General features: G+C 39.3%; 1 protein-coding gene across 2 annotated transcripts in view; it reads right to left on the reverse strand.

Moving 5' to 3' along the window:
- Positions 1–21,293, reverse strand: part of ATAD1 (ATPase family AAA domain containing 1) — a 53,580-nt gene that overhangs the window by 26,974 nt on the left and 5,313 nt on the right. For both annotated transcript variants that reach the window (XM_049646049.1, XM_049646048.1), the window contains exons 3-5: positions 9,578–9,676; positions 7,283–7,403; positions 1,517–1,717 (exon numbers count right to left, since the gene is read on the reverse strand). In XM_049646049.1, the coding sequence (XP_049502006.1) occupies positions 1,517–1,717; positions 7,283–7,403; positions 9,578–9,676 (421 nt within the window). The remainder of the gene's footprint in view (positions 1–1,516; positions 1,718–7,282; positions 7,404–9,577; positions 9,677–21,293) is intronic.

Genomic DNA, 21,293 nt, shown 5'->3' on the forward strand with positions numbered 1-21,293 from the left:
ATGGAGGCTGTAAAATAAGAGAGAATGTTAACATGTAAGTAATGAGTGGAATGATTAGTGTTCACGAGTTCTAAGGTCCCTGTGATTATTTGGGAGGAGGGCAGAAATGATTAGCCTGGACTTTTAAGGCAAGTAGGTATTCTAAATGTTTCACTAAAGAAAAAGAATATGTTACTTCTAAACCTGTAGCAGGGAAAAGGGGATAAAGTGAGAAAAGTCCACTAGATTGGTAAATAAAAAAGCACACGTAATGTGGCAGAAATAAATCTAAATACATGAGCTATCGAAATAAAGGTAGACTGACCACACCTCCTGGTTAAAGTGTCTTAGATTAAAATTTTTTAAAATCTAGCTATAAGCACTTTTATGCAAAATTCACACCAAAACTCCAAAATAGCTGTAATAAACTGATGAGACACACAAGACAGACAAGTAACCAAAGAATTATATATCTATACCATTTTTCTCTCTATAGTTCTGTATAGTCTATCACATTACATATAATAGTATAACTAATTCAAAGCTATAGTTTCAATCACCATAGCTTTATTATGACTTACCATACCAGGAGCAGAACCAAAAATACTGATGATCCATAAAATACAGAAAAAGTATACTAACATAAAAGTCATGAACAAATAGGGAAAGATAATCTATTTTATAAATTGGCTGTCTATATGGAAAAGAATGAAATTAGATTCCTACTTCACAATATATATTTTGAAAAGAGGGATATTTATGGGGGTAGGGAAGAAATTTGTAAGCCAGACACAAAAAGTATAAATCATAATAAAAAGATATATACAACTAAATTTAAATTTAAATTTCTGTAAAAGAAATTATCATAAAGTGAAAAGCCAGTCTAGAAAATATTTGCGATCATAATAAATATCAACAAAGAATTACCAAGAAAATGCAAATAACCCTAAAGAAAAACTGACAATTTATAAGCAAGGAAACTCAATGACTAGTCAGCATGGTAAGAGATGCCCAAATTTACTAGCAATGCAGGGAAACACGAAACAATGATAATTCATGTTCTTTACTTTGACAAAAAAAAAAAAAAAAAAAAAAAATCAATCAATCAATGATAATATCTGAAAAAATAAATTTTAGGGGTATGCAGGGAACCTATATAACGGAGAGAGTGAAAACAGGTAAAACCACTTTTAACAACTGGTAATCCTAGTGAGGCTGAAGACAGACATGTCACACAACCTAACAGTTCAACTTCTGGGCATGTAGCCTGGACAAGCACAGGAACATGACGAAACACGTACACAGATGTCCACCGCGTGATGTTTGTAATACGGAGAAGACAGGAAACTACTATCGAGCAGCGGAATGAACAGACTATGGTTCATTCTGGAATAAATTATACATAGCATATAAGGATGTTGGTGATCTCTTTTGTATTACTAATTTGCCCTAATAAATGTTGAAAACTAAATCTGGTCATCTAAATACCACCCTTAAAAATGGCATTATCAAATGCTCACACAGAAAAGTCACATACCTATTTCATCTATAAAAATGATGGAAGGCTGTAGCTTTATGGCAAGGGAGAAGACCGCAGCAGCCAGTTTCTGAGACTCTCCGTACCACTTATCCGTCAGCGTTGAAGGCTGAAGGTTAATAAATCGACAGCCTGCTTCTTTGGCTGTAGCCTTGGCAATCAATGTTTTACCACAGCCTGGAGGCCCATACAGAAGAACTCCTGGAAATTAACATGTCATTTTATTATTTACGTTTTTATGTGATAATCAACACACTAATTCGGCCCACACTAAAATTTCCCCCAACATGTTAATAGTAGGAAAGGAAGGCGCCACTTCCTAAGTTCAGTGTCAGTGACGGCTATAAAATTACAGCATGCTTGTGCCTTCTCCCTTCACGCAAAGGTCTAGTTCAGGATCCCCTTGACATCCAAACTCACGCCACTCGATCCATGGTTGACGAAACGGTCCAATGCCCTCCACCTTCACAAGCTAACAGAGCACTACAGCCCATTAGAACAGCCCAGAGAAAACTGAGAAATTCTTCAAAACAGGCTGCAGGAGGGGCACCTGGGTGGCTCAGCCGGTTGGGTGTCCAACTTCAGCTCAGGTCACGATCTCACGGTTTGTAAGTTCAAGCCTCACATCAGGCTCTGTGCTGACAGCTCAGAGCCTGGAGCTTGCTTTGGAGTCCGTGTCTCCGTCTCTCTCTCTGCCCCTCCCCCGCTTGCGCTCTGTTTCTCTTTCTCAAAAATAAACATTAGGGGCGCCTGGGTGGCGCAGTCGGTTAAGCGTCCGACTTCAGCCAGGTCACGATCTCGCGGTCCGTGAGTTCGAGCCCCGCGTCGGGCTCTGGGCTGATGGCCCGGAGCCTGGAGCCTGTTTCCGATTCTGTGTCTCCCTCTCTCTCTGCCCCTCCCCCGTTCATGCTCTGTCTCTCTCTGTCCCAAAAATAAATAAAAAAAAATTAAAAAAAAAAAAAAAAATAAATAAACATTAAACCACAACAACAAAAACAGGCTGCAGCAAACACCGTTTTGATGTTACTGAGACTTAAGTTTTATCCAAAAGGGCACATGCCTTCTTCCAAACAGATAATGATCTCTTCTTCCAAAGGACAAAAGCTGCCAGTCACTTTTGTTTTACTCTCCAAGGAATAAAACTGAATCCTTCACCTACCGTCTCCACAGACAGTAGTCTGCCGCTTAATACAACTTAAGGTAATTCTTTTAACAGGAGAGATCTAAACTGGTCGAGGCCTTGGGCATTTTGGGAATCATCACCAACTGTTTCGCAACTAAAATTAAGTAACATTGTCTATGTTAATAGTAAAATTATGTTCCTGGCTATAGATTATCTGTAGACGGGCCTGACGAATATTATAACCTGCAGACTTAAAATATTTGCTTAATTCACAGCTTCTCTACTTTTCCCATGCCATAGCACTTAAAAAGACAATATTTACAGGTGGCATATTAGGGTAATATGAAGAGACTTTGGAGATTTCCAAAATATTATTATGCAATAAAAATAAAATATAGGGGCGCCTGGGTGGCTCAGTCGGTTATGCATCCGACTTCGGCTCAGGTCACGATCTCACAGCTCATGGGTCTGAACCCCGCATCGGGCTCTGTGCTGGCAGCTCAGTTCTGGAGCCTGCTTGGAGTTCCGTGTCCTCCTCTCTCTCTGCCCCTCCCCCGCTCACGTGCGTGCGCGGTCTCTCTCTCAAGAATAATAAACATTAAAAAAATACAAAAATATAAGAAAAGTAAATATTTTGTATTAAAATCCCACCCTGCCTAAATTTTCATTTTTTTCTTTTTAATGAGAAGCTTGAGTCCATAAAACAAATATTTTTCACATCAAGCTCTTCAAAGTAATGTTCAGGCACACAAACTTTTCCTCGGGCACACACAGATTTTTCTAGGGGTCTTCATAATTCTTTAAGAATTAACGAAGTTTAGTCATCTTACTTTTCTGAAGCCATTTTAAAATTTAAGTCAATAAGCTTTGCCAGTACATCCCTTTGCAATTTTTAACTAAGTCCATTCAGGTGTAAAAAATGTAGTTAAGTCATTTATAATTTGAGCCCCCTATCGATACTTTGTCCTTTGGATGGCACACGTGAACACCACAGAGCAGTGGTCTAATGCCATTTAATTCACATCAAACTGAAAACATACGGGGTGACTGCAGATGCCTGGAATTATTACGACATTTATTATTTTGATCATACAATTTAATATGGAATGCAGATCCACAAACAAACTTTTATATGCATATCATTTGAATCTTAGGGTTTTCTGAGCAAACTTCTGATGCAAAAGTCCTCGTATCTTGTTGACTGTGCTGCTACCGCACACCTCACAAACCGAGGCAAGTGTCCTTAGAATGTCCTCTTTGATTCCAAGTATTCATTCATCACATTGAGTCCTCTATTCCTGATAGTTTCGTTTTGGCACTCCTTAGCAGGATTAAGTTTTTCCTATATTTTTCTTCAGGAATTACAATTAGTGTTATTAATTAGGCAGCTTTTTTACAGTTTTGTTTTGTTTGTTTACAGAGTATGAAACTCAACATGCGTTGAAAGCTTTGGGATTTCATCATCTTCCGGAGGACAGACGTGACGGGGAGGTGCACGTATGAGCAGGGAGTGTTCACTTCCCGACTCGGGTGGTAGCTATGGAGGTGTCAGCTTTCCAGTCACCCACTTGGCTGCTTTATCCCCACTTCTGCACGTTGCTTCACTAAGACTCACGTTGTCTCACCTGGCATGTTATCGAGTCTAGCAGTAACACTGTTTGAAGGGCCATCTTCTCTATATCCTTTGTGGGATGAACACTACCCTGTTCGTTCTTAGGAAGAGTGATACATGAATGGTCCCACGATGAATGCGAGGCATCCGGCTTCAGTTATTAGTTTTGCAGTCTTTTAACTAGTTTTTTTTGAGCTCAGTCTGGTACTTTTACAACCATTTTCAACAAAACGAAAAACTACGATTATTACCTTCATGCTTTGCAGAGACTAAAAATTCAAACCCCTCTTTAACGTGGATGTTTTAGTAAGGGCTTTACTTCGTAAGTACTACATGCAAATAAAAAATTTAGGGTGAGGAAGAAAAGAAGAATTGGGACAAAAGATCTAAATTTGAAATAATCCTGATTAGTGACAAGTATATTACCTTATTAGTAACCAACTTTTTTCTTTTTTGAACTAGTTTATTGACTTTCAAGCTTTAATAAAAAAAAATTGTCCAAATGGTGGAAAAGTAAGTATCCGTAAAAACTGAGTCTATTTAAATACAAAGTACCCAAGGAGGTGGAGGGAGGGATGGAGGCCTTTATGGCCCCAGAAAAATCACTTCTCAAAATATATTTTTCCTAAGTTACCTACATTTTCAAGAAACATCACAACATGGAACATGATAAAATTCACAAACATAAAATTTATGTGCTAAAATAATGATTACCGAAGCTAGAGTTTAGCGAGAACTGTTTGTATTCACAGGAATTTTAAATGTAAATTTCTAAACATTTGGAAGAAAACACAGTTATTTTTTTAATGCAACCATGAGCATTTTATGGCATGTCCTTGTGACTACTTGGTGGCATGACAGCTGCCAACTTTCTACCTTCACGTGATTGGCTGATCTCGTGTGCTACTATGGAAGACATTCTCAAATCATCCTCGCGTAGTCTGTAAGGCAGTGCGGACTTTTAGCCCCGACAGCAATGAACTGTCCAGGGATAACATAAAATTGGCAATAAAACAACGACTCTAACCTATGTAACCTATTTCCAGTTCAAAAATGGAACAAACTACGGTATACAACCGATTTTACGTTCTGCTTCTGTCTGCTAACATCCAATTTATGTTGAGGGTCAAAAAGTAAATCAATGGCTTTTCAAATTTTGTTCCTGATAAAAAACTTTCCAAAAATGCAAGGCTGAAAAGGCTCAAACAGTATAACTTTAGATTACATAATCAAGAGCTAGTCAGGTAACTTAAAAATTTTGAAATACACACAGAAACCACTTCTAGTTTTGGACAATGCTCTCAAAGAAGCACCAGATATACACGTAACTTTGAGGTATCCCATTGTAATTTGGTGTCTGCTGTGTTAATTGACTGGGGCTTTAAACCAAGTGCGACTGGTACAGCGACCCAATTACCCGGGCTAGGCGTCGCTGACGAGGGCTGGAGCTTTCCCGAACAGCACAGAAAACGCATCTTACTTTTCTCCCATCCAACTACTAACTGGGCCCCATCCTGCACCTGACTTTTCTAGATTCACAAATTAAGAAACTAGGAGATGACAACTCACACAAGGTCTTTCTTGTTCAAACTACCAACCAGCCGTAAGAGGGTAAAGAACTAAATAAGCCAACTTGTACTTTACTCTTTGATCTTGGCTCAGATAAATCATCTGCAATTTTCTTCTGGGGAAAAAATTTTTAAAAACACAATAAACTAAATGCTTTTTGTTAGGGGGGAAAAAAGGAAGTATTGTTGTTTCAGAAAATAAAACGAAATACCTAATGAACAGTTTTGCTGTTTTAGTTAATGAAAAGAACACGTCATCATCACCCTCTATTTACCAGGAGTAAAAACTACCTACTTCGTGAAAGTGTACAGGTATCGGCTTCAATTACTTTTGAAATATAAATTGATGCATTTTGATATAACTGCAAAATTAATAAGATGACAAGCAACCATAACTTACACACAGCACTATGTTGATATTTCTAAAGATCTTTTTTTTTTAATGTGTCTAATAATTTGGTTTCAGCCTCGAAGAGCAATGGAAAAGTAAACCTGTCTAGTGTGAGGAATACACGAAAGAGCAGTTTCCACTCTTTCCGCTGCTGTAGCGTCTGTATGGGAAAGCCACGGTAACACATGTGTATTTATCTCACTGCCAACGGTCACCAAAGCTCCATCTGAATCACCTTTCATAACACTTAGACGTGATTCATATTTGAGTGGACAACAATAAAAGCATTACACGTAAGGAAGGAGTTGTAAGCGTTTCCAATTCTTGAGTTCTGAGGTTTTTAAAATCATCGCTAACTAGGAATAAGGAAGTTTCCCTTAAAAATAAGTAGCATTTAGGGGCGCCTGGGCGGCTTGGTCGGTTAAGCGTCCAACTTCGGCTCAGGTCGTGATCTCACGGTCTGTGAGTTCAAGCCCCGGGTCGGGCTCTGTGCTGACAGCTCAGAGCCTGGAGCCTGTTTCGGATTCCGCGTCTCCCTCTCTCTCTGCCCCTCCCCTGTTCATGCTCTGTCTCTCTCTGTCTCAAAAGTAAAAACGTTAAAAAAAAAAAATTAAAAAAAAAAAAAAGTAGCATTTAATTTCTAGTTCACCTGTACTCCAGTACTTCTTCTAAAAAACCACTGCAATCCAAAAATAATGAAGATTACTAGGAGGAAAAAACAACATCGCTAAATTATGAGACAACAAAAAGAGTTCTTACTTTGAAAACAAAAGAACCCATACCATGACTTCAGATTTTTTAATTTCAATTTTCCCAATTTTTATTTACTTGGAAGTAATGAGTTTGCAATAAAGGGATTATTTTGACATGTAATCACAGGGAAAAAGTTTTACCTAAATTTGGGAAGCTGAAGAATGAGCAATTATTTTAAAACTACTATTTATAAAACAGCTCACTGGATCTCAGTATTCTCTTCAACATCCGACCTCAGCGATACCAGTTCTATAATGGCAGAAAGTTTCAATGTTTCCTACATTTTTAATACTTTAGCAAATGTAAACTTTTACCATACCCTTCGGAGGCTGCAGAAGCCTGGAATTTTCAAACAAATGCTTCTTTTTGATGGGTAAGATGACTGTGTCTTTCAGATCCGTAATGACATCATCCAGACCTGCTATATCACTCCAAGTAACCTGATAAAAGGTAAGGTCAACATGAATTTCACAACTTACATATATTCAATGAAGTTAAAAGGAAAAAAAAAAAACAAAATGGCAAACCTTAATCTGATAATTATATGTAAATAATAAAAGATTAATATATAATACTAGTAAAGACTTTTTACAGCAATACTGAAGTTATTTAATTACCATGAAATTACAAAAAGGAATTAATCATCAACTACCTACTATTAAAAGCACTAGGCCCAGGACTCAAAACTCTACAGGGATCTAATAAGCTGAATTCACTCCATGTAAGAGGAAGGAATACTCTGCCAAGAAGCTGGAGAACCAGCTCAGACAGAGAACTCAGCGCTAGCTGATGGGGAAAAGCTTACCAGCAGTGTCCCTGATTCATATAGGGTGCTGTCAAACACAACAGGTAGACATTTTGGAAATAGGTTCATGCAACACTGGACTTCTGAATTTTATTAATCAAAAATAAAACTTTCAAAACAAAACTTTCATCTTTGTAAACAGGGGATATATACTGTCAAAATAAGCACAGCTTGTGTATTTTAAAACCTTCTGACTCAACTTCAAAAATGGGGATGGGGGGCGCCTGGGTGGCTCAGTCGGTTAAGCATCTGACTTTGGCTCAGGTCATGATCTCATGGTTCATGGGTTCGAGCCCCACATCGGGCGCTATGCTGACAGCTCAGAGTCTGGAGCCTGCTTTGGATTCTATGTCTCCCTCTCTCCCTGCCCCTCCCCTGCTTGTGCTCTGTTTCTCAAAAATAAATAAATGTAAAAAAAAAAAAAAAATTTTTTTTTTAAATGGGGACGGGGTGAAGGGGGGAGAGGAGAAAAAAACAAACTGAAAAAACCTAGGGGGAAAAAAAAATCAATCTTGCTCTAACCTGGCAGAGTAAAGAGGCTGAAGGTGGGGTGAGTCAGAAGCCATATTTACAAGAAATTTACTTTCACTACAACTTAAAAAAAAAAGGGTGAAAAACCACAGCCAAATCTGAAAAAAAAAAAAAAAAAAAAAAAAAGCACCTACTTTCACTACAACAAAAAAGAGAGTCTGTTAGTACAGCCTTACTCAGAAATGAACACAGAGACAAAAAGTCCCACTGTAAATTTATAAATTAAATTGAAATGGAGGATTAACTCTGGGGACATGTATCTATCTCTGTGCACACAGATACTAACAGACATTGAAGACTTTTATTTCCTAGATTTGGAGATAGGAATACCATACTTATTCTATTCTATTTATTTATATCTGTCGTACAAAACCTATTTATACCTGCTGTTATCAAATATTCACATAGGATTTTAGAGTTTATATATTGCATTAATCTGATCCTCCAATAATCCTTTTGAAGTAGGTACAGCAGGTATCACACCATCCCTGGATTACACGAGGGGACTGAGACTCAAAGAGGAAACAATTTGCCAAGGCCATGAATGGAAAAAATTAGAATTCAGAATCTTGTGTTGCCTACCGTTATCTTAATATGAACATCTACATTTAAACTCCAAATCAAATATCCACATAACTTAAAGCAGTACGTTTTATATGCCACAAAGGTGAATATATAGAAGAACAAGTTTATCTAAACAAGTGTGTGCCAAAAAAGGTTAACACGGCAGGCCTCAGGCTGTTGTCCTTAGAAAGGCCTACCTGCAAGGCTGGCCTTCGGTTGCAGTATGGGGGCTTAAATTTCGGGAGAATTCCTTCATTCCCTAATAAGAACACCTCGCTGTGCAAACAAAATGGTTTACGGAGGACATGTGTTTCTCCTCTGAACGTCTAGAATTTTGGTAGATGTTGGGATGTGGGGTCTACATGACCAGTCCCAATTAAAATCCTGGGAGTCTCTACTGAGCTTCCCTGGTGGACACGGCACTTCACACTTGTCCTCACAACCTGCTGCTGAAGGAATTAAGTGAAGCCCGTATGACTTCACTGGGAGAAAGCTCTTGGAAGCCTGTGCTTGATTTCTTCCAGACTTCACTCCAGGCCCCTTTTCTTGCTCATTTTGCCTCGTATCCTTTTGCTGTACTCAGTCACATCCGTGAGCACAAAACTATGCCAGATCCTGTGACTCCTCTTAGAGGATCATCAAATATGTTCGTCTTCAGGACCCGACACAAAATGCCAGACCCAAACGATCTTAAATAAGATTAAAGATACGTACGTGCATGTTAAGAGGGTCTACGAGATGAGCTGCAATACTCATTTCATATTCTGAAAGCTTCACATTTTTCACACCAATCTGTTTCATTAATTTTTCTGCCTAGAACAAAAAAACAAGCAACTTCCTTTAGTCTGGTATTTGGGTCCTGGCACTTCAAAAGAGATTATCTGTGAAGTCTAAAGAGCCATGAACAGACATGCAAGAATTTTCCAGGGAAATTCTAGGCCCCTTGACCTCCTCTTTCCCCAATGTAAGCTTGTAGGTAAAGACAAAAGGTGAGTGTCTAACTGCACAGAAACCAGGGCAATTTAAACCAGCTCCTAGGAAATGAGAAAATTAGGGCACATGATTGAGATACACATAGGGCCTTGTACTGCTCCAATGAGATTCTAGGGTCCAACTTGATGTCCTTTCAAGTAAGACCATCATGACAGGTGCAGGTGAAACCTCCAGATGAGAGCAGAGCAGTTAAACATTTAAAAAATGGACAACTGGAGTTTCTTTTCTTAAATCAAGTTTCTGAAAACAGATGCTTAACTTCCTTCAAATTACCCAGTTATCGACACCAGGTGCCCACGGCAATCAAACTCCAAATTGTTCGAAGATGCTGTCCTTTTTGGTTAAAGCCAATTCTTGGGACTAGGCAACCAGAGATAATAATTCCTAAATTCTAAATGATGGGGCGCCTGGGTGGCTCAGTGGGTTAAATGTCCGACTTGTGGTATCAGCTCAGGTAGTGATGCTGTGGTTGTGGGATTGAGCCCTAAATTAGGCTCCGTGCTCAGCTCGGAGCCTGCTTGGGATTCTCTTTCTCTGTCTCTCTCTCTCTCTCTCTCTCTCTCTCTCTCTCAGCTCCTCCCCTGTGAGCACTCGCATTCTCTCTCTCTCTCAAAAATAAACACTTAAAAAAATAAATAAATTGTAAGTATATTTGCATATATATTTTTAGAGCTGGACAAGACTAACCTGAAACCTACGAGCTCTAGCAATACAACAAAGATTTCAATTAAAATTAAAATCAATAATAATCACAAACATTTACTGAATGGGCCAAACCATATGCCAAAATACTGTAAATGGATTAGCTCACTGAATCCCCCGAGCGAGCCTATGGGGTAGGTACAATTTCTCCCCACCACAGAAAAGGAAATTAAAGTTTAGCTCAGATGAAATAATCTGCCTCAGGTTCAAGTCAGCAAATGGAAGAGACGACAGACACATGCAGGCAGCCCCACTCCAGAGCCCACCCTCTAACCACCTCCCAATGACCCTACTTTCCCCAATTATAACGGGGGTTTGTGAGCACTGAGGAGTCTTAAAAAGACTGCAGAAAACACATTCAAATTTCAATTAAATGAACATATTTAAAAGTGCTCTGATAAATACCTGTTTTTGTTCCATTTTCCTAAAATGCTTTAAAAATATATTGTATACTTTGTTTATTTTTAAGTAGGCTGCAGTCCAACTTGGGTCCTGAATTCACCACCCTGAGATCAAGAGTCACATGCTCCACCAAGTGAACCAGCCAGGCGCCCCTAAAATACTTTTGATTTTGTAAGATCTTGCTTTGGTCAGGGGGTATGGCTGCTCTAGAAGGAAATGCATCTCACACAGCACTATAGTTACAGACTGCTCAGAGCATAGGATAAATGTGGATAAAGTAGGATAAATCATATCCTAGTAATGTAGCATTTTTAAAATAAATAACCACATCGTTTTCCTATTTAGCCCCCCCACCCCCCCCACCCCCGCCGGTAAAATTACCAAATCAATGGAGAAAACAGCCTTTTCCAGGTTTTTTAATCTCTTTCTTGTAAATATCTTCTCTTTCGCTGATTTTAAATCTTTTGTGTCAGGTATGAAAGGTATCCTATTTTAGCCTCTGTAATAACATCAATTATTCTTTTCCATTATGCTTCTATAAATGTGCAGCCATCCCACATGTGTTCTTTTTAGGCTATGCTGTAAAACAAAAGTTTCCACCAGGGGTGACTCTGCCCCCCAGGGGACATCTGGCAAGGTCTGGGAATACTTCTGGCTGTCACGACCTTGCGGGGAGGGTGCTCTTGGCATGTAGTCAGCAGAGACAGGAATGCTGCTTAACATTCTGAAAGACACAGTACAGCCTGCCCCTCCCCAATTATCTGGCCCCAAATGTCAACAGTGCCGAGTTGAGGCATCCTGCTCTTTCGCCATTAGCTAGCTGCTCTTAAAATTTTACTCTAGGTCACAAATGCTTCTTGCTTTAAACAAACTTTATTTACGTTTGGGATTTCCTAAGTAAAAATGATCAACTATGTTGTTTATGTTATAGAAATAGAAAATGCCGTGGTCAAATTTACCTAAAATCTTTCCCCCCATATAAGCAGTCCCATTTAACAATGTCTTCAGGTTGCATTAACAACACTGACAGAAAACAAAATTAATGTTTATGGGGCAAAACTCATTTTCATTTCCTTACCATCAGCCCGTACAACCATCCTGAGAAGTAGCTATTACTATGCTCGTTTTTCAGATGAGGAACTCAAGAGTCAGAGAAATCAGAAGAATTGCCAAGATTATGAGCTAGGAGTTGGCATTACCAGAGTTCAAACCCTGATCTGTCTAATTCCAAAGCTGTTCTACTGAAACACTAATATTCCTCATCTGCGAGACCAGAACGTGGTTAACAAATAAATAAAATAAAGTACCCCTAAACACATCAAACTGTCTTCCAGAAGAAGTTATCCAACTGTTTCTAGCTTTGACAACTTTAAGTGAGCCCGTTTCTAAAATGTTTTACCAAGAAAAACAAAATGATTATACTCTAAAAATGGCTTATGTTCATGAACTGCTTTATCACTTACAGCTCAATGACAATCGTATTTTCTAGTTACCAACTTTTGCTTGGTTTTTAAGTGAATCTCTCCAAGTAGTTGTCACTCTGTGGAGGTGAGGGGTTGTGGTAGGGTGTGTGGTAGGTGAGGGGTTGAAGGGAGTCAGAGGTAGGAGGGAAACTTACGTATTATTGTATAGTCATCTTTTTAACTGTTTCATAGTATTTTTATCCTTTCATGCTATTTCATTTTTTTCCTCCATGTAAACTATTAAGAAGATTAAGATTAACAAGATTAAGAAGTGGAGTAGGAAATAGTGAACTATTTTTGCCTAGAATGGGAAAGGAGGAAATGGAGAGGAGGAGTAGCAGAAAAGAAACCTTTCATTAGTTTCTGAAAGATTTGTAAAATTGGTTGTTCTTTTGGGAGATTAATTTTAGAAAATTAGAGATAGCATTAACAAGGGTGAAAAACCAGAGGTAGGTTAACTGATTAAACTTAGGTCTGTTTATTAAAGTCACAGCTAAAGTACTCTGATTTAAGTGTGGACAGAGGAAGTCACTGACAGACAGAAAGCTCACAACACTACATTTCCACGGGAAACGGCAAAGAGTCTGAATAATTATATTTTAGATGTAATCTCTTATACACTTGTATTAAAATTCTTGAAAGCACCCTTTTCTAGACTAACATGGAGACAAGTCGTCTCCCCTCTCACGGTCAGTCTCTGGACGTCCTAAGAAGAGTGGGCTTCCTACCCTCCACCGCACCTTCGTGTGAACAACACTGCGGACCCCCGCCCCGAGTATCCCTCTCTCGGGAGCTCTTTCCTCAGCATTTCCACCTTGGCCAGTCAGGCAACACCAACTGTTTCCTCCTGACTTCCTATCTCAATGTACTGGCTGCTCTTACAAATACCTGGCAGTTGAGGGGCACTTGGGTGGCTCAGTGGATTAAGGATCCAACTCTTCGTTTCTGCTCAGGTCATGATCTTGCAGTTCATGGGTTCGAGCGTCAAGTCCAGTTCTGCGCGGACAAACGGGGAACCTGCTTGGGATTCTCTGTCTCTCCCTTTGTCTCTGCCCCTCCCCTGCTTGTGCTCTCTCTCTCTCTCTCAAAATAAATAAACTTAAAAAACAAAAATACCTGGCACTTGAGAGTTCCAGTTTTTTTTTTTTTTTAAGGTTTCAATGTATCATTCCTTCACAAAATATTTCAGCTATTATTTCTTTCAAAATAACTAAAAGTTTTGAAGACTAAAGTACAATGACAGGACTAAAAATAAGAAGACATTAACTTATCTAAGGTCACAGTCCACAACCTTCAGGTGTATGAAGAATTCTCAGTAGTGAATCTTCCCTGGCCTTTGACAAACTACAATCTCAGAAATATTATACAGTGTAATTCTTCAGAAGTATGACATAGTCTCAGAACAGGTCAAGCATTGTTATTCCTCCTGTACTTGGACAGCATACCCAGAGGGTTCCTTCTTCTACGCCCCAATTATCCCGACCCACCCTTTCATCACACAGACCTATCAAAACTCTTCCACTACATCTAAATACAATCCAAGCAGCAGCCGCGTGCCCAGGAAATCCCTGTCCATTCCGTACAAATGGTCTCCTCTCTCATTGCCAATTAAATATTCCACATTTCACCAAGCTGGGACGTTTTCCTGGCTTCAGGCTAGAAATTATTTACAAATATTGTGTTTAATTCAAACATTAAGACTACTTCTGGGTTACTGTTCCCGATGCGAATGTACCTACATCATGTTACCTTTCTTTCAACTCATAACCGTACTGCCTTTAAACTCGCACGAGGCCCGCTGATTAAGGTAGCCTCCAAATGTTGCCTAGGCTGTTAAATTCAGTGCTCTTCCTTTGTGACTGAGGAAGTCATACCTTCCTCCTCCCCCCCAGTCACACCTGATCTCTGCCCTCAAGGTGTGCTCCTAATTCTCTAATTCCTTTCTGTACTCCCACTTAATTACCCCCCACCTGGCAACACTGCACTTCCTAAATGGCCTGGACCACAGGTCATGATTTCAACAATGTCTTCCATTGAACCTTAGCACACCCCTTACACTTGTACCGGTCAGGGTCAGTCCTGTTCTCGGTGCTGGCTCCGCACCATCACTCAGTTTATCTGCTACCGAGATGCTGAGAAACGCCCAAGAAGTTAAGAAAAACAAAACAACTGAATTCCCGATAAACTCATGCTTCCTTCAACTACGCCCTAATGTTCATAACCCACAATTTCTCTCATGAAACACGGATCACGTATTTACCTGAGCAGGTCCGAAACCTCCATTCCCGTTTAGTTGTAACATCGCCCCACTTCACTGAGAGCAAATGAACTCGACCTTAAAAGGTTCTCGTGACCACTGATCCCGACCCCTCTGGGACCCACCTCCATCCTCTTTGGCAGCAACTCTCCACCTGCTCCTTCTGCGTTAGTCTTTTCCCTTTCCTTCTTTACCTGTCCGCCAGCAAACTCTGGAACGACCACATTCTTTTACTTTAAATTCTGCTTGCTGTCCCCAGTGAATGGAAAGCACTCTACATTTATGGACCACTTTTTCTGATCACATTCTCCATATTCTCCTTTCCTCCTGGATCACTCTATGACACAACATTCACAACCAATTCTCTTTTGCAACCTTCTCTTCCTTTGGTTTTGAGGACTTGACCAAAGGATTTTTCAGACAGTGGGAGACAAATGTGAGGAGGGGCTTATTTAAAGTTACATTCAACACCCACTGACTTCCCCCAATTAGTTCTGTGATTTCAGAATGTAGGCCTTCCAGTTCCAATTGACTGCCACAATGAACGACTTCTACAGTGTGCAGTGTTTTGTGTATTTCAGGTGTGTTGGGATGGGAAAGACTAGTACCAGCACCTTACATTATCCTGGTTTTATTACTACTCCTCTGGCCATTTTTTGGGTGTTATTAATAATTGGGTAGATGTTAAAAAAAAAGTCTTTAGAATTTACAGGTGAGGCAAAAGAACCATAGAGCATGTGCTCTATAAATATTTGTTACACGAATAAATTCGAGTCGTTAATCTACGGAAGAGATTATTGTAAATGGTACCAAGTAAAAATCGAATTTTACTCCCTCTCATATAGAACGAACTGTCCAAGTATCAGTTATTGGTTCATCCTTTCTCCAATAATCTACGTACAAAGCAGAGCCAGTCCTTTCATACATCAATTTCCCACAGCAGGCCTAGGTCTGTTTCTCGACTCCACTCTGCTGAATTTGCCAATCCACCCCTGTACCAATAACATACTGTCTTAATAACTGTAGCTTTGTGAAAAGTTTTGATATAAATTAGGGCAAATTCTCCCTCCCCCAATATACATCTTGTTTTCAAGAGTGTTTTGCCTATATCTCAACTTTTATTCCTCCATAAAAATTTTAGAAAAAAATACAACAAAAAAAGCCTGTCAGTATTTTTTCACTGGCATTGCATTTAAGTGTAGCTTTCAATCATTTTGTAATTTTCATTAAAAATGTGTTGTACAGGAGCCTGGGTGGCTCAGTCGGTTGAACGTCTGACTTCGGCTCAGGTCATGGTCTTGCAGTTTGTGAGTTCAATCCCCATGTCAGGCTCTGTGCTGATGGCTCAGCACCTGGAACGTGTTTTGGATCTTCAGGTTCTGTGTCTCCTCTCTCTGCCCTCTCCCTGGCTCGCACTCCATCTCTTTCTCTCAAAGATAAACATTAAAAAATAATGTGCTGTACAACTTGTGCTTGTCAGTTATGTATTTTTTTAATGTTTATTTTTGAGAGACAGAGACAGAGAGAGGGAGAGAGAGGGAGGGAGGGAGGATGGGTGGGGGAGGGGCAGAGAAAAGGAGACAGGATCTGTGCTGGCAGAAGAGAGCCCAGTGCAGGGCTCAAACCCCCAAACTGTGAGATTATGACTTGAGCTGAAGTCAGACACTTCATTGACTGAGCCACCCAGGCGCCCAGTTATTGTGTATTTTTGATACTACTGTAAACAGTATTTTTATAAAGCTGCATTTTCAAACTGCGGTGGGTACACAGAAATAGTTGATTTTTGTATACTAATTTTATATCCAGCGGCCCTTAAATTCTTATTAATCCTGACAGCTTTGCTACAGATGTTGTTTACTTTCTATGTAGATTATTGTATTATCTGTGTTTAATGACTGTTTAATTTTTTCTCTTCCAATCCTTCTATCTCTTGTTTTTTCTTGATTTATGCATCATTAACAGTAAAATGTTACACAGAAGTGATGACAACAGGCTCCCTTGACTTGCTCCTAATCATAAAGGAAATGCTTTCAACTATTTACCATGAAGTATGTTTTCCATAGTAAATTCACTGCATCAGGCTAAAGACATTATCTTCTATTCCTAAGATACTAAGAGCTTTTTACTAAGAGCTTTTCTAAAAAGAATGAATATTTAATTTTAACAAAGGCTTTTTCTGCATTTGAGATAATCACAGTTTTATCCTTTAATCTGTTATTATAGAATAAATATATTTATTCCTCAAATGAAGCCAGCCTTAAATTCCTGGAATAAATCCTACTGGTCATAATATGTTACCTTTTTTTTTTTTATACACTGCTAAATTCAACTTGCTAATATTTTAAGGTTTTTCTATTCATTTACAATTGAGAGCAAGCCCGTGACAAGTTTTAGAATTGTTATTATGCTGCCCTCAGAGTTTGCATCAGGTTGTTATTATAAATTTATTCTTTATATGTTTCTAGAATTTACCAGTAAAACTTGATGGGCCTGGAGTAATCTTTATCAAAATATGTGTCCAATATTACTTCATAGGTATGAGACTAAGTATCCACGTTTTCTAATCCTACCTTCCTTTGAGAGAGAGCGCATGCAAGTTGGGGGGGGGGGGAGGGCAAGGGGATGAGAGAGGATCCTAAGCAGGATCCACAGCCGGTGTGGAGCCCAATGCGGGGCTCGATGCCACCACCATAAGATCAGGACCTGAGCTGGAATCAAGAGGCCTGACGCTTAACTGAGCCACCCAGGTGGCCCTCGTCACCTAATGTTTAAAAAAAGTTTATTTATCTATTTTGAGAAAGAGAGAGTGAGAGTGCACGTGCAAAGGGAGGGACGGAGAATCTGAAGCAGGCTCCGTGTCCCGCACAGACCCTGACACTGGGCCCTATCCCACAAACCATGGGATCCTGACCCAAGCCGGAATCAAGAGTCAGAGGCTAAAACAACTGAGCCGCCCACGTGCCCGTCGTCTTCTAATTCTTAAGTCAGTCACGGAAATAAATATTTTTCTAAGAGTCTGTCTAGGTTTTTACACTTATTGGCGATTATTTACTTTCCTTATTTTTAACGTCTGCAGCATCGTCATTATGTTTCCTTCATCATTCCTAGTAATATTTATTGGTGGCTTCATTCTTTTTTCATGATTGGTTTTACAAAACTGTCAAATATTTTTGTATTTTCAAATAACTAACATATTGGCTTCACTGACTTTCTTTACTCTGTATTAATTTTCTGTATTTTTATTCACTCTTCTATTGTATATTCATTTATTAATTTGTCTTACCTTGACTATTCCCATTTTTTCATTATTTGTGGGTTTATGTTGAAAATCTTTTCTTGAGCTTAAGTTGGAGATTTAATTAATCTTCTCCCTTCTTTTGTAACAAACACTTAAGACTATAAATCTCTGAGTACCATTTAATACATGACGTTTAATTCAATTATAAATATTTTCTAATTTGTATTATATTTTCTTTCACTGAGGAGATCTTCAGAGATGTTTCTTACTTTCCAAGCATATTGGGGGGCGCCTGGGTGGCTCAGTCGGTTAAGCGTCCGACTTCTGCTCAGGTCATGATCTTGCAGTTTGTGAGTTCGAGCTCCACGTCGGGCTCTGTGCTGACAGCTCGGAGCTTGGAGCCCATTTCAGACTCTGTCTCCCTCTCTCTCTGCCCCTCCACGCCCCCTTCATGCTCTGTCTCTCTCTCCTTCAAAAAAAAAAAAAAAAAAAGTCCAAGCGTCCTGGGTATTTACTGACCTTCCTGTTCTGCACTGGAGCCGGGGGATGTAACAAGCACGCTACCAGTACCACGAAGCCCGATGTCTGCTGTACAATGTGGCAACCGTCCAATTTTGTAAATCCTACATGAGTGCCTTGGATATGTACGCTGCGTTTGTCTGATGCACAATATGCTATACATGGCCACTAGATAAGCTGCTACTTACTTAAATATGCTATATCCTTACAGATTTTTTAAAAATGTTTCATCTGACCACATCAAAATAGAAAAGCTTCTGCACATCATAAAGGGAAGCAATCAACAAAACTAAAAGACAATCTACTGAATGAGAGAGGTATTTGCAAATGACAGATCCGATAAAGGGTCAGTATCCAAATTATATAAAGAACTTATATAATTTGGGGCGTCTGGGTGGCTCAGTCAGTCAAGCATCTGACCTCAGCTCAGGTCATGATCTTGCGGTTCGTGAGTTTGAGCCCCGCATTAGGCTCTGTGCTTACGGTTAGGAGCCTGGAGCCTGCTTTGAATTCTTTGTCTCCCTCTCTCTCTGCCCCTCTCCCATTTGCTCACTCTCTCGCTCTCTCTCTCAAAAATTAACATTAAAAAAAAAAAAAGATATTACACAATTCAACATCAAAAAACCCAAATAATCATCACAGACATTTCTCCAAAGACATCCAGATGGCCAACAGACACATGAAAAGATGCTCAATGTCACTCACCATCAGGGAAATGCAAATCAAAACCACAATATCACCTCACATCTGTCAACGGCTAAAATAAAAAACACAAGAAACAACAAGTGTTGGCAAGAATGCAGAGCAAACGGAACACTCACACTGTTGGTGGGAGTGCAAACTGGTGTAGCCACTGTGGAAGACAGTATGGAGGTACCCCCAAAAAATTAAGACTAGAATTACCATACGATCCAGTAATTCCACTACTGGGTATTTACCCACAGAATAAAAACACTAATGCAAAAAGATACATGCACCCCTATGTGTACTGCAGCATTGTTTACAAGGGCCAAATTATGGAAGCAGCCCAAGTGTCCATCAATAGATGAATGGATAAAGAAGATGTGGTCTAGATACACAATAGATTACTCAGCTGTCAAAACGAATGAAATCTTGCCATTTGTGACAACATGGATGGATGTATAGGGTATAATGTTACGTGAATAAGTCAATCAGAGAAAGACAAACACCATATGTGGAATTTAAGAAACAAAACAAACGAACAGAGAAAAAGGAGGCAAACTAAAAAACAGACTCTTAACTATAGAGGAGAAACTGACAGTTACCAGAAAGGAGGTGGGGGCAGGGAATAGGTAAGACAGGTGAAGGGGAATTAAGAGTATACTGATCATGATGAGCACTGAGAAATGTATAGAATTGACCAACCACTGTATTTTGCACCTGAAGCTAATGTAACACTGTGTGTTGACAGTTTGGAATTAAAACAAAGCAAAAAAACTTTTCATCTACCAATTACTGAAAGCAATTTTAAAAACCTCTCACCATGATGATGGATATGTTATTTCTCCTTATAGTTCGATCAGTTTTTTGCTTTATATATTTTGAGGCTGCATTAATAGATGCACACGAATACAGAAATGTTCTATTTCTTGTTGAACAGAACGTTTAATCATTCCATAATGAACCTTGTTTTCTCTAATATTTTTGCCTTAAAGTTTATTTTTGTTCACCCAGCTTTCTCTTTGTATTTGTATGGTATATGCATTTTCCATCACTTTATTCTCAACAACTTTCTGTATCTACAATTTCTACGTGGCACTTCAACCAGTATATGTCTTAAATTTCTCTTTTTAAACCATCTCACATCTTTATCTTTAGGTGAATTACCAGAGGGTATAGTCTTTTGGAGTCAAAGATTTATGGGACTGTTGTCTCTTGGATACCCTACCTTGGAATAGGCCTGTGCTTTGTGTCCTGAGCTCCTCTAGGCCATAAAAAGAGAAGTTCACATTCAGTGGGTTCAGCAAATTCTCCTCCAACGTGAAAGCTGGCCATCAAAGCTCATCGTATCTTTTTCGATCTTTGCCTTCAGTTTTTTAGCTGAATTTCTTACTTTCTTGCTAGCTCATGAATACCTTTAAGATGATTTTAGAAAATATTTTATCTAGATCGTTTAGTTGTTCTCAGCAGAAAGGTGAGTCCGGGTATCTAGTTACCCTAACTGACCTATTCATTCTCCACTGGCTTCACTTCATCTCCCCATTCCCTAGATGAAGGCTGACTCTTTGGCCTACTATTCATGGTGTTTGATAGCATCTCCTTTAGAGATCTCATTGCTCCCAATAGTCATCCGCATCTATCACAGTGACAATTACATGAAAAACTCTCAACAAAGTTTGAACATATAAATCCTGATGGTGGTAGGAGGAAGATGGAGGAGTGGTTTGGGGAAACCCCACAAATGATACGTTTTTACAAGAATCACCCTGGGGCCCACTGCATCCAGTGAGACCCACTTCTCTAAGGAGTCCGACTACTTACGAGCATCTCATGGATGCTCTGAGGACTGATCTTTCCTCCAAGATGTACACCTACAACTGTAACTGCTGGATGAACATTTTCCCCAGGATTCCTACCACCAATACAAACTCAATGTGCCCAAATCAAGTATCATCTTCCCACAAATGTGCCCTAGCTACTAGTTTCTAAACCTCTATGAAACACACTCTGAGTCTCCGAGGACTCTAGACAAATCTTGGATTCATTTGTAAAATGTCCTTTTTCTTTTCCCATATAATCACGAAGTCCTTCCAGCATTCTTTTTTTTTTTTTTAATTTTTTTTTTTCAACGTTTTTTATTTATTGTTGGGACAGAGAGAGACAGAGCATGAACGG

Source organism: Panthera uncia, chromosome D2, assembly GCF_023721935.1.
Source record: "Panthera uncia isolate 11264 chromosome D2, Puncia_PCG_1.0, whole genome shotgun sequence".
Classification (NCBI taxonomy): domain Eukaryota; kingdom Metazoa; phylum Chordata; class Mammalia; order Carnivora; family Felidae; genus Panthera; species Panthera uncia.